General features: G+C 41.1%; 1 protein-coding gene across 1 annotated transcript in view; it reads left to right on the top strand.

Moving 5' to 3' along the window:
• Positions 1-12,657: 12,657 nt before the first annotated feature.
• The window catches only part of LOC129667824 (alpha-fetoprotein-like), a 17,874-nt gene continuing 11,857 nt past the window's right edge, over positions 12,658-18,674 (top strand). Inside the window, exons 1-4 of the mRNA XM_055595552.1 lie at positions 12,658-12,797; positions 13,467-13,518; positions 14,412-14,544; positions 17,767-17,978. Of these exons, the coding sequence (XP_055451527.1) occupies positions 12,713-12,797; positions 13,467-13,518; positions 14,412-14,544; positions 17,767-17,978 (482 nt within the window). The 5' untranslated portion in view covers positions 12,658-12,712. The remainder of the gene's footprint in view (positions 12,798-13,466; positions 13,519-14,411; positions 14,545-17,766; positions 17,979-18,674) is intronic.

Here is an 18,674-nt window from a genome sequence, read left to right as displayed (position 1 = left end):
AGCCTGTGCTGTTGGTGTTCTGTTCAGGAAGTTTTCTCCTGTACCAATGAGTTCTAGGGTATTCCCCACTTTTTTTTCTAGCCGATTTAATGTGTCTGGTTTTAAGTTGAGGTCTTTGATCCACTTGGACTTCAGTTTTGTGCAGGGTGATAAGTATGGATCTATTTGCATTTTTCTACATGTAGACATCCAGTTGGACCAGCACCATTTGTTAAAGATGCTATCTTTTTTCCATTGTATGGTTTTGGCATCTTTGTCAAAAATCAGGTGTCCGTAAGTGTGTGGGTTTATTTCTGGGTCTTCTGTTCGATTTCATTGATCCACCATTCTGTTTCTATGCCAGTACCATGCAGTTTTTATAACTGTTGCTCTATAGTACAGCTTGAGATCAGGGATGGAGATACCTCCAGAAGATCTTTTATTGTAGAGGATTGTTTTAGCAATTCTCGGTTTCTTGTTATTCCATACGAAGTTGAGAATTTTTCTTTCCAGGTCTGTAAAGAATTGTGTTGGCAATTTGATGGGAATTGCATTAAATCTGTAGATTGCTTTTGGTAAGATGGCCATTTTTACTATGTTAATCCTGCCAAGCCATGAGCATGGGAGATCTTTCCATCTTCTCATATCTTCCTCTAATTCTTTCTTCAGAGACTTGAAATTTTTTTCATACAAGTCTTTGACTTGCTTGGTTAGGGTTACGCCAAGGTACTTTATGTCATTTGTGGCTATTGTGAATGGTGTTGTTTCTCTAATTTCTTTCTCAGCCCTTTTGTCTTCTGTATACAGGAGTGCTACTGATTTTTTTGAGTTAATTTTATATCCGGCCACTTTGCTGAAGGTGTTTATCAGCTGTAGGAGTTCCCTGGTAGAGTTTTTGGGGTCACTCATATATACTATCATATCATCTGCAAATAGTGATAATTTGACTTCTTCTTTTCCCATCTGTATCCCCTTGATCTCCTTCGACTGTCTTATTGCTCTAGCAAGGACTTCCAGCACTATGTTGAAGAGATATGGAGACAGTGGGCAGCCTTTTCTTGTCCCTGATTTCAGAGGGATTGCTCTAAGTTTCTCTCCGTTCAGTTTGATGTTGGCTATAGGCTTGCTGTATATCACCTTTACTATGTTTAGATATGTGGCTTGTATCCCTGATCTCTCCAGTACTTTAAACATGAATGGATGTTGGATTTTGTCAAATGCTTTTTCAGCATCTAGGGAGATTATCATGTGGTTTTTTTCTTTCAGTTTGTTAATATGGTGGATCACATTGATGGATTTCCGTATATTGAACCACCCCTGCATACCTGGGATGAAGCCTACTTGGTCATAGTGGATAATATCTTTGATGTGTTCTTGGATCCGGTTTGCAAGTATTTTGTTAAGTATTTTTGCATCAATGTTCATAAGGGAGATTGGCCTGAAATTCTCTTTCATTGTTGAGTCTTTGTGAGGTTTAGGTACCAAGGTGATTGTGGCTTCATAGAATGAATTTGGTAATGTTCCTTCTGTTTCTATTTTGTGGAATAGTTTGAAGAGAATTGGAGTTAGCTCTTCTTTGAAGGTCTGGTAGAATTCTGCGCTGAAGCCATCTGGTCCTGGGCTTTTTTTGGATGGGAGACTTTTGATGACTGCTTCTATTTCTTTGGGGGATATAGGACTATTTAGTTGACTTACCTGGTCCTGATTCAGCTTTGGTGAGGCAAATCGATCAAGAAAATTGTCCATTTCATTTAGATTTTCAAATTTTGTGGCATATAGACTTTTGAAGTAAGTCCTAATGATTGTTTGGATTTCCTCAGTGTCTGTAGTTATGTCCCCCCTTTCATTTCTGATTTTGTTGATTTGGGTGGTGTCTCTCTGCCTTTTAGGTAGCTTGGCTAAGGGTTTGTCTATCTTGTTGATTTTCTCAAAGAACCAGCTCTTGGTTTCATTGATTCTTTGAATTGTTTTATTTGTTTCTAATTGATTGATTTCAGCCCTGAGTTTGATTATTTCCAGCCGTCTACTCCTTTTTGGTGTGTCTGCTTCTTCTTTTTCTAGGGTTTTTAAGTGGGCCATTAAGTTGCTTGAATGAGCTGTCTCGAATTTCTTCTTGAAGGCACTTAGTGCTATGAACTTTCCTCTTAGCACTGCTTTCATTGTGTCCCACAAGTTAGGGTATGTTGTGTCTTCATTTTCATTGAGTTCTAGAAAGGCTTTAATTTCTTTCTTTATTTCTTCCCTGACCCAGCTGTCATTTAGTAACAAGTTGTTCAGTTTCCATGAGTGTGTAGGCTTTTTGCTATTTCTGTTGTTGTTGAAGTCCAGCTTTATTCCATGGTGATCAGACAGGATACAAGGGATTATTTCAGTCTTCTTGTATCTGTTGAGGCTTGCTTTGTGACCAACTATATGGTCTATTTTGGAGAAGGTTCCATGAGGTGCTGAGAAGAAGGTAAATTCTTTTGTGTTTGGGTGTAAAGTTCTGTAGATGTCTGTGAGGTCCATTTGATTCATGACCTGTGTCAGAGATATTGTTTCTTTGTTTAATTTCTGTTTTGTTGACCTGTCCTTTGTTGAGAGTGGGGTGTTGAAGTCTCCCACTATTAATGTGTGGGGATCTATATGTGGTTTAAATTTTATCAATGTTTCTTTAACAAATGTGGGTGCTCTTGTATTTGGGGCATAGATGTTCAGGATTGTGATGTCTTCCTGGTGGAATTTTCCCTTGATGAGTATGAAGTGTCCTTCCTCATCTCTTTTTATTAATTTTGGTTGAAAGTCTATTTTATCAGATATTAGAATGGCTACTCCTGCTTGTTTCTTGGGTCCATTTGCTTGGAAAGTCATCTTCCAACCTTTTACCCTCAGGTAATGTCTATCTTTGTGTCTTAGGTGTGTTTCTTGTATGCAACAGATTGCTGGGTTTTGTTTACGTATCCATTCTGTTAATCTGTGTCTTTTTACTGGATAGTTGAGTCCATTGATGTTGAGAGAGATTAATGACCAGTGGCTGTTAGATCCTTTGATTTTGATGTTGGCTGTGTTCATAAGTTTGTGTGCTTGGTTGCTTTTTGTTTTGCTGTAGTAAGGTTAATTATTTCCTGTGTTTTCTTGACAGAAGCTAATTTTCTTGGGTTGTATTTTCCCTTCCAGTGTCTTCTGTAATGCTGGATTTGTGTGTAGGTATTGTTGAAATTTGTTTTTGTCATTGAATATCTTGTTTTCTCCGTCTATGAGGACTGAGAGTTTTGCAGGGTATAGTAGCCTGGGTTGACATCTGTGTTCTCTTAGGGTCTGCATGATATCTGTCCAGGCCCTTCTGGCTTTCATAGTTTCTGTTGAAAAGTCAGGTGTGATTCTAATGGGTTTGCCATTATATGTTACTTGGCCTTTTTCCCTTGCAGCTTTTAGTATTTTTTCTTTGTTCTGTATACTTCCTGTTTTGATTATTATGTGGCGGGAGGATTTTCTTTTCTGGTCAAATTTGTTGGGTGTTCTGTAGGCCTCATGTATCCTTATTGGCTTCTTTTTTAACTTGGGGAAATTTTCTTCAATGATTTTGTTGAAAATATTTTCTGGGCCTTGGAGAAGGGAGTCTTCTTTTTCCTCTATTCCTATTATTCTTAGGTTTTGTCTTTTCATATTGTCTTGGATTTCTTGGACGGTCTGTGTCAGGAATTTTTTGGATTTAACATTTTCTTTGACAGATACATCGATTTCTTCCATTGTATCTTCTACACCTGAGATTCTTTCTTCCATTTCTTGTATTCTGTTGGTTATGCTTACCTCTGTATTTCCTGTTTTCTTCCCTAAATTCTTCCTCTCCATTATTTCCTCCATTTGTGTTTTCTTTAATTTTTCTAGTTCTATCTTCAGGTCTTGAGTTGTTTTGTTTACTTCCTTCACCTGTCTGCTTGTATTTTCCTCTTTTTCTTTTAGTTCCTTCAACTCTGTCTCTTTGATTTCTTTCAGTGATTTAATTATTTCTTCTCTGAAGGCCACAAGCTGTTTGGCTGCATCTTCCCGTATTTCTTCACGGATGGCCCTAATTTGCTTGTCTTTATCTTCCTCCATTTCTTTACGGATAAGGCCTGCTCTTTCTAAGAGAAGGCAGAGGGAAGGAAAGGTGGATCTGAGGAAGAGGGTAGGTGGGAGGGAGAAACTGGTGGAGGGGAGGGGAGGGAGACAAAATAGCCTGCAGGTGGAATGTAATATAAGAGAGAAGAAGCAGAAGCAGACGTAGTAGTAGTAGAAGAAGCAGAAGAAAAAACAGTACCAGAAGAAGGAGGAGGAAGAGGAGAAAGAGAAGAAAAAGAAAAAGAAGAAGCAACAGCAGGAGAATTAGGTGGAAGAGAAGAATTTAGAAGAAGAGAAACAACAGTAGCAGCAGTAGAAGAAAGAGGAGAAGGAAGAAGAAGGAAAAAAGAAAAGAAGAAGAAGGAGAAGGAGGAGGAGGAGGAGGAGGAGGAGGAAGAGGAGGAGGAGGAGGAGGAGGAGGAACCTTAAAAGAGGAGCTGAGTTAAGGGCTGTCTGGCCTGGGTGTCAAAGGTAATACAGAAGAGTCCATTCTATTTTAGGAGAGCCAAGTTCTCCTCTGTCCTAGCGAAATTGAGTTTGTTATTTATGAGGGATGGAAACCTTCTAGCGGTTGAAGCAACAGAAGACAAAGCTGTGGGGTAAGGTTAGTCCATGTGTTTGGGAAAACTGAAAAAAAAAATTAAAGCTCAGAGCTTGGCTGTAACCGCTGTTTAGAATTAATTTGCTTCTGCACTGTGGGAAGAATGGCCTCTTCTTACTTTTTCCTCACAGAGAACAAACAACTTCTCGGATGTCTCTTGTTATGAAGGCAAAGTTTTGGAGACTTCTTTTTTTCTGAGTCACCCATAACTATAAGCCATCACCCAGCTTTGCTACGCATTACAGTTTGAATGTACATCCCTTTCTAGAGTCTTACGTGGAGACCCAGTTTCCAAGATGATAGACTGATTAGGCATTTGACAAGTTACTAAGCCGCAGGAACTCTGTTCTTATGGACAGATTAGTGCTTTTGTTTGTTTTGAGAACTGGTCTCACTATACAGCTCAGGTTGGCTGCAAATTTGTGGCAATCCTCCTGCCTCAGCCTACTGAGTTCCGGGGTCACAGGCATCTGCTGCCAAAGCCAGCTGATTAGTATTCTCATGAAAGAAGGTAAGGGACTTTCCTAGTCCTGTTTGTGTTTACATTTCTACTGACATTTATGGTACCACATTTGAGGAACGAACCTTCACCAGCCATTGAGTCTATATGGATCTTGTGACCTTGAACCCCCCAAATCTCCAGAATAGAAAAATACATTTCTATCATTTGAAAATTTCCCCATCCCAGCATTTTGTGATAGCAGAGCACAGGGAAATAACTGGGAAAACGAGTACCCATCAATGACTCCAGAGCAAGACCATTCTTTTGGTATTTCCTATATCTTATCATCACTAGAGCAGCTAGGAAGAGATGGGCTCCATTTGAAGATGGTCCTTATACCAGACAAATATTTAGGGAGGATTTTTTTTTTTCTGTACAAGTCATTGTTCTAGATGTGGTGTTTCCCTCAAGTAGTTTATAGCTTGACTGTGTGGACCAGGTTTCTTTTTTAATGATATGTACTTGGCCTTCCCAGAGTAGCTTACCCAGAGAGGTGCAAATGCTGCCTGCAGAATGTACATTTTTGTGAAGCTGATGTTCAGTTGGCCTGCCGTTGCCATTGCTGTATCTCTGCTTGACCTGTATTGATGTCTGAGTTCACCTTTACTGACCCTGACATATTTCTGTCCTTTTAAGTTTGACAGGTAGCTTGGTTGCCCAATCTGTCTCTGAACTCTTTTACTTTGTTCCTGTGTGGAGGAAGAAAAAAATATTTTCTCCCCTAAACACCGAAGATCCAAAGATAAAATCCCTTTGATGAAGGAAAACAGTCTCTCTCTCTCTCTTTTCTATTCCATTTTGATTTTCTTTTGAGTAAAACACGTTGACAGCAGATGTGAGAGGTAAAGCATCCTCCACCCAGTTCAGCTCAAACTAAACAAAAGAGGGGAGAGCCCACTGAATCAGCTATGGGGACAGTGACATGACAGCTGGGGCGAGCTGTGAAGAGACCCAGGGAGAAATCAGCAGAGACGACATCGGGGAGGCTTGTCGTGAGCAGTTCAGCGGTGCTCACACTTCATCACACAGCAGAAACATCTCTCCGTGTTTGACTTCCACGGCCCTGATAGAATCATACTTTTGGGGTTCCCTGTAAAAGTGTGGGGAGGGTCCTCAACATATGGGTTCAAGAAGCATGTATAGAACAAGTAAAGAGAACTTAGCAGCATCAGGGAACAGGGGAGAAACGTCAAGGCGAGCTGGGAGTCGTCCCTCTTAATCCTTTAGTTCGCAGTAATGTGGAGATTCTAACGGCCACGAGTCTGTTTTCTGCCCTCAGATAACAGGAGTGTGTGGTAAGCGTTAACTCAATCTTCAGTTCAAGAGGACCATAGGGGTCTGAAAGAGTCCTTATGATTGAAGTAAGTCTGCTTTGCGGGGTTCGTTTTAAAATCTGAAGATGGTAAACACTGACCTCCTCTCAAGATGCCAGAGTCCATCCCCTTCTCACATTCGTTCTTGTGCCAGTGGGTCCCTAGCATTAGATAAAAGAATACACGGACATTTCAATAACATTTTGCTACCAGAAGAGCATGAGAAGTGTGTCATTCATTTGAGGGTATATTTTCAGACTACATTTGGATTCGGTAACATCTGATTTCTGTTTGTGAGGACTGTGCTGTGTTTCCGATGTTGGGCAGGGCACCATGGCAAATTCAAGAGCTTAATCAACTGGGAAGAGCTGGACAGCTCACGAGAGTCTATGACTTCAGGTCACATACGAGGTCCCACAAGAAAACAATCTAAAGGGTGTTAGAAGTTGTCAGCAGGGGACCTTCTCTAGTAAGTGAGTGCTAGGAAACACCCACAGAGAATCCTATGAGCTATACCTTGAAGAGTGTTGGTGAGTTATGATAAGCACTGTTGGGTAAGGCACTAGAATGTAAAAACTATGCTTTCAGGAACACACACACACACACACACACACACACACACACACACACACACACCACACACCCACAAGGCCAAAAAGTCCTGAAAGAGTGACTGCCAACTCATTTTCTGCCAACTCATACATGCAGTCTAACTAGACATTCTAAAACGCCAGCCCCCAAAATGACAATATTCACTCTGATTTAAAAAAAAAAAAAATTGTAGCTGTCCAGCTACACCACTCCATTTCCACATGAGAATACACCACTCCATTTCCACATGAAAAAACACTTGAAGAGAAGTGCTACTTTAGTGACATAAATGATCAAATCCAGAATCATTCATATTAAATTATTTGCTGAGTGTCATCGGCTAAGGCCTGCCACCGGCAAGATTGGCGTCTTTTTGACGGCAGAGTTCAGTTTGCCGGGTCATATTGCAGCTGGGAGGAAACAAGGGTCTATGAGAAAGCAAACAGGACAGGAATCAGAGCAACAGAGAAGAATTTGTCACGAACTCTGAACTTAGGACTAGGCTTTGAGCAGTGTCGCGTCAGGGTTTAGCACTGTTTGCGATCCGCACACACTGCGGTTCAAAGCTCCCCTTTATCTCTTGCAGCAATTGCTGTCTCTAGTGCTGTTTTGCCCCACAGTCTCTCATCCACCCCCACAGCCGTACTAACCCTCTACAAGCTGGAGTTATGCCCATGTCCGTCCCCTCCTCAGGGGAGGGTGCACCCAATGGGCATGGGAGTGAAAAGCAAACTAAGTCACCAAGCGCTAACCAGGACTGTTAAAGCAAACCAGTCTCTCTGCCTGTCTATCTGTATCTCTCTTCTTCCCTTCCTTCCTGCCTCTTCCCTCCTCCCTTCTCTCAGACTCAATAGGCATGAGTTTTTTTTTTTTACTGTATCTTAAAAAAACCTTTTTTAACCTCATTCATATTACTGAATTTTATTTATGTTTCTCATTTCCCATCAGCCATGCTTTCACCCACTTGGTGTATTAGACCACGTAGTGCAGCATTTCTTAATTGGTCTTGCCCCCTTTAACAACAGTAGAGACATTTTTTTCAAAATATAAAGATGATTTCTATCAGCTCCCTTTTGTAGTCATCTCAAGCATAAAGATACACTCTGCGCCAGGCTCATCCAAAACATTTTCCTTATTAGGTTGGTGAAGTGGCTCAGAGGGTAAAGGCACTTTGTTTCATAAGCCCAATAACCTGAGTTTGACCCCTGGAGCCCACTTAAGTGTGGAAGGAGAGAACAGAGTCTACCAAGTTGTCCTCCGATTACCATGTGTGTGTGGCAATGTCATACATATGCCTGCGGGCACACTCACACAGGCACACACCACACTCACACACACACACACACACACAATGATAAAGTTCAAAACGTTAAAATTCCCTCTGTGGAGTAAGTTTCTTCATTTCTTTCTTTCTTATGGGGGTTTGAACCAGGGTCTCACACAAGCTAAGTGAGCACTCTACCATTGAGGTACCATCCGGCTGAGTCCTGTCATTTCTGAACTCTGTGTTCCCCAGACACTCTTTCTTCCCATTCTTAAACATGCCATTCTCTCCATCGCCATCGGGACTTTCATTGCCTTTTACATCCCTGGAGGTGAGCCTGTTTAGTTAGCCTACTCACCTCCTTTACTTCAAGTGTCTCTGAAATGTTACTTCCTGACTTGTAGAAAGATGCTAGGAGCTCTTTCCTCCCACAGAGCACGAAGGCAACCATCATAGCTGCAGCGTTGATGCCATCACCACTCCACCCGAGGAGATGTGCTCTCAGCCAGTAATGGTGCCTGATTCTTATTGCTGACTCTTCCCATCAGCGAACAGCATCTTGTGTGCACATTTCATGTTTTTTTGTGGAAGGAATAAATAACACCCCCCAAATATTGATCTCTACTCTGTGGCAGATCGTATGCTGAGCCATTAATTCTTGCTAGTTTATTTAGCCCTCATTTATTAAGAAGGTACTAATCTTATCATAGTTCTATAGATGAATATGTTGAGAATAAAGCCTGGACTGAGTTATTTGCCCAACGTCACCTGGCTACAGTTTGTATGCTCAAGGATAGAGACTTTCATATACCAAAGTCCAGTGTGTCAGGCCATATTGCTTCTGGGTAGTTTTATGGGCTCAGGAAGAAGCAAGTAGAACCAGAAGTAGCGCAATGGAGAGGTATTTGGTGCTGAGCTCAGCTTTTGCGACAAAGCTTTGAGCAATGACTCACAGGGTCTTAAGGTTGTTTGCAGTTGGTATTAGAGAGCTCACACAAAGTCATGCAGCAGATAAGTGAGAGGGCAAAATTCAAACCCAGTCTCCGTACCCTCATGTCTAACTGTGACCCTGTGCTACCATTCCGGTCACGTGCTTTGGAACTGTGAAGATGTACTCCACAAGGCTGAGTGCGGAGAGGGGCTAAAGATGGCGCAGATCCAGGAGACCCTGGGCTGATCTGGGCTGTTCCTCCCAGGCTAGCTGTAGAAGCACGCCAATGAACTGGTGGCTGATTTAACACTCCTCTCTCTTGATGTGTCCACGTTCTCTGTATGTTTATATACTTACTCATAGTTTTAAGTATCATATTTGCATTTCCAAGAAGATAATGAAACTCGATACCTGGCCTTGCAGATTATGTACACACTAGTATAAAACCGGAAACAGGATTCACAAAGTTAGGAAGAGCTCAGAGTGGTCAGTCAGGAGTGGTGGAGCACACCTATAATCCAAAACCTGGGAGGCGGAGGTAGGGAAACCAAAAAGTTGTTCACAAACCAGCCATTCAAATCATCGACCGGCCAAATAACCAAACGAAAGCAAACAGCTCAACGCATACAGAACCCAGAATTTAATAAATGGAAATGCTTATTCCACTTTAAACCCTTGTCGCTGGATAAATACATTCATTATCCATCCAGCAGGTGTTGAGCCCTGCCGTGACACCACTCTCTGGGACAGGCTTTGGAACTGTCTGGGTTTGGGCAAGATATGCATAGCTGGAACCATCAAACGGTATTTCAGCTCTTTATATCCAATGCTTCATGATCAGAGCTTCTCATCTGTGTTTCATAGAGATGTTGCTGTCATCATATATTTGAGTAAAATCCAGTAGTAGAAGAGTGCCATATGATATGTACTGTGGCAAATGGCTGGACGAGGGAAGCCAGCCCCCTTCCGAGAGAGGGCATGAACTGTGATCAGATTCCTCAAGAGATGATTGTAAAGTGGTCTGACTGCAGACAATGAAAACAGAAATAAAATGGAACAGCACAAAAAGCTCAAAACTAGCACTGTTCATATTATGATGAATGTTTGTATCTGAACTGCTTTAAACTCATGCTTAAATATTAGATAACTTGATAGGTTATGCACAGTCTAAAATATACTCAGCTTGCTTAAATCATTTACTGCTATTTTAAAAGGAAAACATATTTTAATAGAGTTGAATGTGTTACATTTTACTTTCTGACTTAATATAAGTAAAATCATATATGGCTGTATTAATTTTTTATTTTTTAACTTTATTATTATTATTATTTATTACAGTTTATTCACTTTGTATCCTGGCTGTGGCCCCCTCCCTCCCTCATCTCCTCCATGTCCTCTCCAAGTCCACTGATGGGGGGGTCTTCCTCCCCTTCTATCTGACACTAGCCTATCAGGTTTCATCAGGACTGGCTGCATTGTCTTCCTCTGTGGCCTGGTAAGGCTGCTCCCCCCTCAGGGAGGAGCCAGCCACTCAGTTCATGACAGAGACAGTCCCTGTTGCCCTTACTATGGAACCCACTTGGAGACTGAGTCTATGGGCTACATCTGAGCAGGGTTTTCATGTCCTTTCCATGTATGGTCCTTGGTTGGGGTATCAATGTCTGTAGGGCCCCCAGGGCCCAGTTTGTTTTAGCTCTGTTGTTCTCCTTTTGGCATGCCTGTCCCCTTCAGATCTTTCTCTCTCCTCCTTCTTTCATAAGATTCCCTTCACTCTGCCCAAAGTTTGGCTATGAGTCTCAGCACCTGACCTCATTACTCTCCTCAAAATAAACTATACACTAAAACATGACAATGATAGGTCACAGAATCTAAACATTAGCTTTCTAGATTACAAGTAAATCAGACTGTCTGTCTGTCTGTCTATTTCCCTCTCACCTTCCCTCCCTCCTCATTGACTAAAATAGCAACATTACTAATGTCTATAAAACTAATGTTTAGCTCCTGTGGCCTATCATTGCCATGTTTTAGTGTACAGTTTATTTTAAGGAGAGTAATAAGGACAGGAGTGGTCTAAAAATAAGGTCCTACTGTGTGTTTGTTTTTCCTGTTTGCTATTAGTTATATGCCAAAATCTCTTGATTGCATTAAATATTGCTGCACAAAATTCTTTTGACAGCAGCATTTCACTTCATCTTGTGAATGCACTGTATTCACTTTCTAGCGTAAGCCGTTTGTTTTTATAACCACATCTTTAAAATAGCTGCTCACAGACGTACAGATGGCTCAGCAGTTAAGGGCACTTTCTGCTCTTCCCGAAGACCTGGGTTCAATTTTCAGTGCCCACAGGGCAACTCCCAACCATCTGTAACTCCAGTTCCAGGGCATCTAAATGCGTCTTCTGACCTCCTCAGGCAACAGGCATGCACTGTAGTGCACAGGCATACATTCAATCCAAGCACTCAAGCACATGATATACATGTTTAAAAAAATGAACTTGAAAATATAAAACGTAGAATTGATCACATAGGAAGTCTTAAAAAACATTGATGTCTAGATCTCCAGTATACAGATTCTAACTTGCTGCTCTGGGTTAGAGCGCAGATATGCCTTGGGAATTTTTAAAGTTCTCCAACACCTCTAATGTGTAGTTAAATTAAAAATTGCCACAGACTGTATGACGTTGAAGGTGAAGGTATGAGATGAAGCACTCTTAAGGTGAATCAGTGCCCGTTATTTAGTTTTAGTGTAATCATCTTGAGCTGCTGAATGGATGATGCAGCTCACCCACTTTCCTGTGACATACATACAGAATTATTCTGTGGCAGATAAAATTAGAATGGGGCTTGGTTCGTCAGGCTTTGTGTTGTAAGTATTCTGTGTTAAGCCATACACAATACACTCTAGAAGATATACTGGATTTACCAAAGTTTTGAGCTTTAGCTCAATAATAATAATAATAATAATAATAATAATAATAATAATAATAACAACAACAACACAATAATAAAAAATATATTCACTAATAAAGAGTCTGAATTAGTCAAACAATATATTCAGTGCCTAGCATGTGATATGCATTTTATTATTTTTTAAAAGAATTAATGTATCTTGAGTCACATAGGAAGTCTGGTATCTTTTCTTTATGGCTTAGGGGAAATTATCTATTTGAACAGCTTAGCTGGAGAAGAACATTTGCAAAGTTTGCAAGATGTTTTTCTCGTTTCCACTGTCAAGTGGTCTGCGTCCTTGAACATAAGATACAGGTGACCCCTGTGCTGTTAATTATTGGCAAATTGCCCCATCGCAACCTAAGGAAGTGAAGTAACATGTTTGCCCACAGAGGATTACTAGTTAACAGGCATCACTCAAGAAGAGTATAAAAGGCCTTCAGCATCAAGGCTCTCTCAGCATTCTGCTTCCACCACTGAGAGCAGCGCAGAAACCAGCAGCCATGAAGTGGAGCGCAGCCGTCTGTTTCGTCTTTCTACTCAGTTTTGCTGAATCCAGAGTACCGCACATACATGAGTTTGGAATCGGTAAGATGCTTCATGATTTGAGGGCTATTTTTTTTTTTAAATAACAAAATTCCTAAAAATTCTCACATTTGCATCTCTAGGTACCTTGATTTAGGCGTCATATTTACTGTTGCAGGCAAGGAAATATTTAACTGGTGAAGAAGCTTATAAAAAGACAGCAATGTTTAACACAATCAGCTTTTGTGCATTCCGTACTTGGTCAATTTTTTGATATTATTTATATAATTGGCATACACACACACACACACACACAGAAACTAGACTACACTTCTAGATACTTCAGATTGACAACAATAAGTAACATTTTTATTCTCAAAAAGCTAAAAGGGGCTTATTGTTAAACTCTCTGTGAAAGCCTTACTGTGAATGGGCCAACTGTAGCATAATTATGTCCAAAGGCTACTAAGACAAGCCAATTGGAAGATTATATTATTAGGGAAACAAATAGGGAACCTGAAATATGGGTATTAGTGTTAAATATGCAATTGATAATTCTGGTTATCTTCATTCCTTAACTTTTTAGTTTTCCCAAGTATGAAATTAAGACATTTGGATAGGCAGCTCCTAATAACTTTTCAGTTATAAAATTTATAGTTTGGTTTTAAATTCAACAATGATTATTTTCCCAGCTGAAATCATTACTTGTTAAAAATTCCTTCTGTTTTCCAGCTTCTACACTGGATTCTTCCCAGTGCTCGACGCAGAAGAATATCCATAACCTGTAAGTTTTGCTTGTATAAACATGCTGCAGAAATGACATGCAAAGATAAGTTCAGATAACTGAATCTAAGTTTTTAAATTACAGGAGTGAATTGGACAATTTTAAGGCTTCACTTACACTGAATATCAAACTGATAATGCAAAATGTTTTATTTCGGGTGGTGCCTTGCATAGTAGGCTTTCCATTGCCTGGAACTCCATGAAGCCAGCCAAATCATATTTTCAAAACTGAAGACCAGCTTCTCAGCAGTCAAGTAATAGCTCTGTATGGGTGCAGGAATTTGTCTTATCAGTACCAATAGAAAGATATTACAACAATTTCTATTTTGCCAACTGTTTAGTACCAAGTCATAGGAAGTAAAATATTTTTATTTTTGTTATTTGTGGAGAATATTTTATTCCTTTAAATAGTGCCTCTGTTTTCTAACTATTAGAAATTCATAGTAAGGAATTTAAGCGTATGTGTTACTGGTGGTGTTTGCATGCAGGACCCTGGACACACATCACTTTGAGTAAATCTGGGAATCCTACAATCTAGGATTGGAGTTCAGTCACACTGGCAGCAAACATAATTGGAGGTCTAACTTGATCTTTGCCTAAGCAAGAAAACAAGAATCTATATTCTTTTATGTTACAGCTGCATCACACTGAGCAGTGGCCCAAAAAAAGGAGGAAGCACATTTTTGGGGAATCCATTTCTTTTGACTTTTAAGAGTTGCATCTTTACTTATGGGTGAGGTAGACAGAAAGAAGACTGACATTTCTCATAGACCTTTAGCAAAGGGTGCCTTCTAAACAGATCAGGGCAGGTGCCACCAGCAGAAAAAGCTGTACCTGGAAGACAAATGTGATTCTCACCTAGCCCTCAAGCCTCCATGTGTGCTTTTGTTTCAGTGCCACCATCACCTTTGCCCAGTTCGCTCCTGAAGCGACTTTCGAGGAAGTGAGCAAGATGACGAGTGACGTATTGACTGCAATTAAGAAAGCCACTAGCAAGGAGCAGGAAGAAGGGTGCTTAGAAAACAAGGTGAGTGAATTGAAAGAAAAGCCACTCTGAGACTTAACCAGTCTTAGACCGCAGAAGAGAAGATGCCAGGAAGATGGGGGTTTGGTTGTTTGCAAACCTGTTGTATGCAGGAAGAATTCGATTAGTTCTGCAAGCCTGAACAGCCAACGAGTAGATGCTAGAAAGAGCCAAGACTCATGGCTAAGGTCCCAGAGTAAAATCCCCCGAGTGACCATAAAAATATTCTCTTCTTTGGGCTTTCAAACCTACAATATACGGGTGACATGCAGTCCACTGAGAGTTGTCATAGGGATGTTAATGATGAATGGGAATTTACTTCCTCTTATGCACACAGTGTGGCTGACACCTTTCTAGGGATCACTGCAAACACATTGCTAATGAAAACACGGCGTGGAAGGTGAGGTGCACCAATCATAATTTCTGTCCATCAAACTGAGAGAACTTGGCTGCAGCTTACCATAAGAATCTCTACCTTATTTACAAATGTTAATCTATTAAATTACATAATCTTTATTCATTATGTAGTCATAATTTATATAGTATTATATAACTATAGTATAATAATAATTTAATTTCTTCATTAATTTGATCAAGTAAATCTTTATAATTCTGCAAGGTTGAGGACAATTTTCCTGTGGAGGAAACTGAGGCACAGGGAAGTCACTCCTTTAGGGAACTAGAGTGTGGTAGAGCCGAGGTTTAAAATGAGGCCATCTGGCTCCAGGATGGTCCTCAGCAGGGTGCTCACACTGTCCAGCACAGCACAGTGAGTGTGGGGCTGTAGGAGGTTATTTGGCTTGTAGGATATCGCAAACATGGGAATGTCAATATCTGATAACCAGGTAAGTCAGAACTTCAGAAAAACAGTCAAGTTTAAGTTCCCAGTTGTCCTGGTGCAGAAGTTAGTTATTACTCTTTGGTTGACTTTTGTGTAGAAATGAGCTTTATTGGAGTTAGGGTTGGAGTTTTTCAAGGATGGAGCAAATTTCCCAGACCTCTTGTCACAGCAGAGCTGAAGTAGCCAAAACGTTCTGTGCCTGGGAACTGTGCAGGAGATCTCTCCTTTTAAAAATGATAAAATACGTTCTTTAAGACCTTTGTCCAAAATACTGTAAGCGTACCCATCTTCCCAGCTCCCTTCCAACCCCTCCCACTGCCCCTGCTTCTACTTGCTGCTCAGTTTCGTTTACTTTTCTTTAAACCCGTGGTGTCTAACCAGTGCCTGGTGTGTAGGGCCATCCACTGGCGCATGTGCCAAGGGCCACATCCTAAAGCAAAGCTACTCTTTATCTTCCTGCAGCTGACAGCTGTCAATAGCGCCCCTGCAAGGCTCTGTGAGCCCCTTCGCAGCCATGCAAGGAGTTTTGACTAGCCTGACTATATGCAGGTCTGGTGCAGACAGCGCAGCCATTGTAACTTCCTGTGCGCCATCGCCTTGTCATGTCAGAGAACAGTTTTGCCCCAGTCCTGCAATCTCTGGCTCTTAAAATCTTTTTATTCCCCCTCATCTCCAACGGACACTGACCCTGGAGGGGTGAGAGTGTCCTTCTCTACAGATGTCCCATTTGGGGCTGAGCACTGTGCAGTCACTTATCCTCTGTACTTTGGCCAGTTGTGAATCTCTGCATTCATCTCCATCAACTGCAAACAGAGGCTTCAGGGAGGAAGACCGAGGGCCGCACTGAGCTCCAGCTGTAAGCGTTTAGAAGGACACGAAGTCCATTCAGTAAAACAAGTAGGAAAAGGTTCGCCCTTAGGGCTATAACATAGTCCTGGGTTCTTGGCCCAGTTAACAGTGCCGGGTGTGAGTTCTAGCCTGCAAGAGCGGCCTGATTTCCAGTCAGAGCACTGCTGGTCCCCTTCCTCAATTTATGCCACCATTGTACCGATGGATATACCTTAGCCAGGTGAATCATTCCTGTAGCACACAGGGTTAACCAGCTGGATAAGCCTGTAATTAGATGACTCCCCCCCCTCCCCCCCCAGCAGCTTGCACAGCACCTTCAGGCATTATGCAATCTAGCCAGTAAGAAGGCAGTGTCAGAGGCTTCCATCTCTAAATTTTATGAGCTAATAAGAATCCCCGCCTTGTATCTTTGTTTTTGTCCTTTTCTGTTAGCTAGTTTAAAATGTGAATATAATTTATGCCCCAAACACTTCTTTCTTATTGCAACTTTGTAAAATTTAAGTTTCTTTTATATATATAATTTATTCTCTTTACATCCTGATTGTAGCCCCCTCCCGACTGCTGCAACTTTGTATTCAATTAGAGCTCAGGCGTAATGTTCCAGATTGGGTGATTTGTCACTGCAAGTTCAAAAGGTTTCTTTAAGGAGGTGGATTGAAGCAAATGTGGTGGCTCAGGGCTTGTGAGGTTGAGGCAAGTGGATCTGAGTTTGAGTCCAGTGTGGTTTTACATAGTGAGTTTGAGGCCAGCGGGGAAGTGTCTCAGGAAGAGACACTGTCTCAACCAACTAGAGAACATCAATAGCCAAAAGTGAATATTGAGAATTCGAGTCATAAGTAAGACTGTCAAGGTTTTTAAAATATTCAACAGTTTTAATTGTTAAATGAAGATTTTCCCAAAGTGAATGAAAGATGCATTTTTTTTTTTTTTTTTTAGAGGCTTTCTTGAAAATACTGGTCTTGTCCTAACTCAGTGAATTTAAGCACTAGGGAAGAAAGCATTTGAAGATGTTGTAGCTAAACCTGTAATTATGACTAATGAACAGTGGTTCCATTTTTAGTCCACTTTGAAGTCACTTTTATTTTTAACTAAAAATAATATCCAATTTTAGCTTATTGTCCTGTTGTTAGAAGGGCAAATGGAATGAGTATCTATAAAACAATGATTATGTAAAAAGAGGAAAGTTTCTATTATGTTGAGGCCAAATCCTTCAATAAATAAAAGAGTAAAGCCACTTAATTTAAAATCAAGGTAGGAGAGATAAACTATTGTGTGACCTATTTTTTCTTTTAAAACAAAATGAGTATCTCTCTGTCATGTGTGCTACGCAAGGACGTTAAGCTTAAAGCCCTTCACCCTAAAAGCTGCCAAAGAACATCATCACACCAGGCTGCAAGGAAATATATTGAACATGTATGGGGAGTTTTCCTAATTTGCTGGTCTCATTTCGGGTCTTAGTAAGCTCTACACGCTTGTTCCAGAGGGGTTATCTGCCTTTTATGAACATTTCCGTCAACACTTTCACTCTCTCCCAGCTCTCTGTGTTTCTGGATGAAATCTGCCACGAGAAAGAGCTCACTGAAAAGCATGGACTCTCCGGCTGCTGCAGCCGGAGTGGGGAGGCAAGACACCACTGTCTGCTGGCACGCAAGAAGACCGCCCTAGCCGCTGTCCCTCCCTTCCACTTCCCAGAGCCTGCTGAGGCTTGCAAAGCCTATGAAGAAAACAGGGCGATGTTCATGAGTAGGTAAGGACCCTCCACCGGCCGGTCTGTGTTTCCGCAGTCTACACGCGCACTTCTGTTCGGAGAAGTAGGCTACAGCCAGGGCGTGTCTGGAGAGGTCAGCACAATGGACGCCTTGAGGGCTCCTGATAAATATAGACTGTGACGCGCAGAACAGACCACAGGCAGTCCCAGCCTCGGATCCTTCCACCTCCGCAAACACACACACACACACACACACACACACACACACACACGCATCAGTATGGCAAAGAACGACTTCTGAGAGCCAAGTGTTTATGTCTCACATTCACTAAAATTAAGATTGTATAGTCAGATGTTGTTGGTACAAATGTGCTCAGCATGAATGGTCAGGTGCGTGCTCACAGGCTTTGATGCCACCCTCTCCCCTTCCTTTTCCCTCTAAAAATATTTCATTTTATTCTGAGACAGGGTCTCAGGAAGGTCAGGTTGGCCTTGAACGACCTATGTAGCTAAGGGTGGCTTTGAGTTTCTTATCCTCCTGTCACCATCTTGGAATCTTGCAAGTGCTAGGATGATAGCATATACATACATACATACATACATACATACATACATACATACATAACATACATACATTCACATATTCACATGTTTATCTGTCTATACACAAATATCTACCATCTATCTATCTATCTATCTATCTATCTATCTATCTATCTATCTATCTATCTATCT

The sequence above is a fragment of the Psammomys obesus genome, unplaced genomic scaffold, assembly GCF_907164565.1.
Source record: "Psammomys obesus unplaced genomic scaffold, mPsaObe1.curated_primary_1811, whole genome shotgun sequence".
In the NCBI taxonomy this organism is placed as follows: domain Eukaryota; kingdom Metazoa; phylum Chordata; class Mammalia; order Rodentia; family Muridae; genus Psammomys; species Psammomys obesus.
This window is presented reverse-complemented; position numbering and strand designations above follow the sequence as displayed.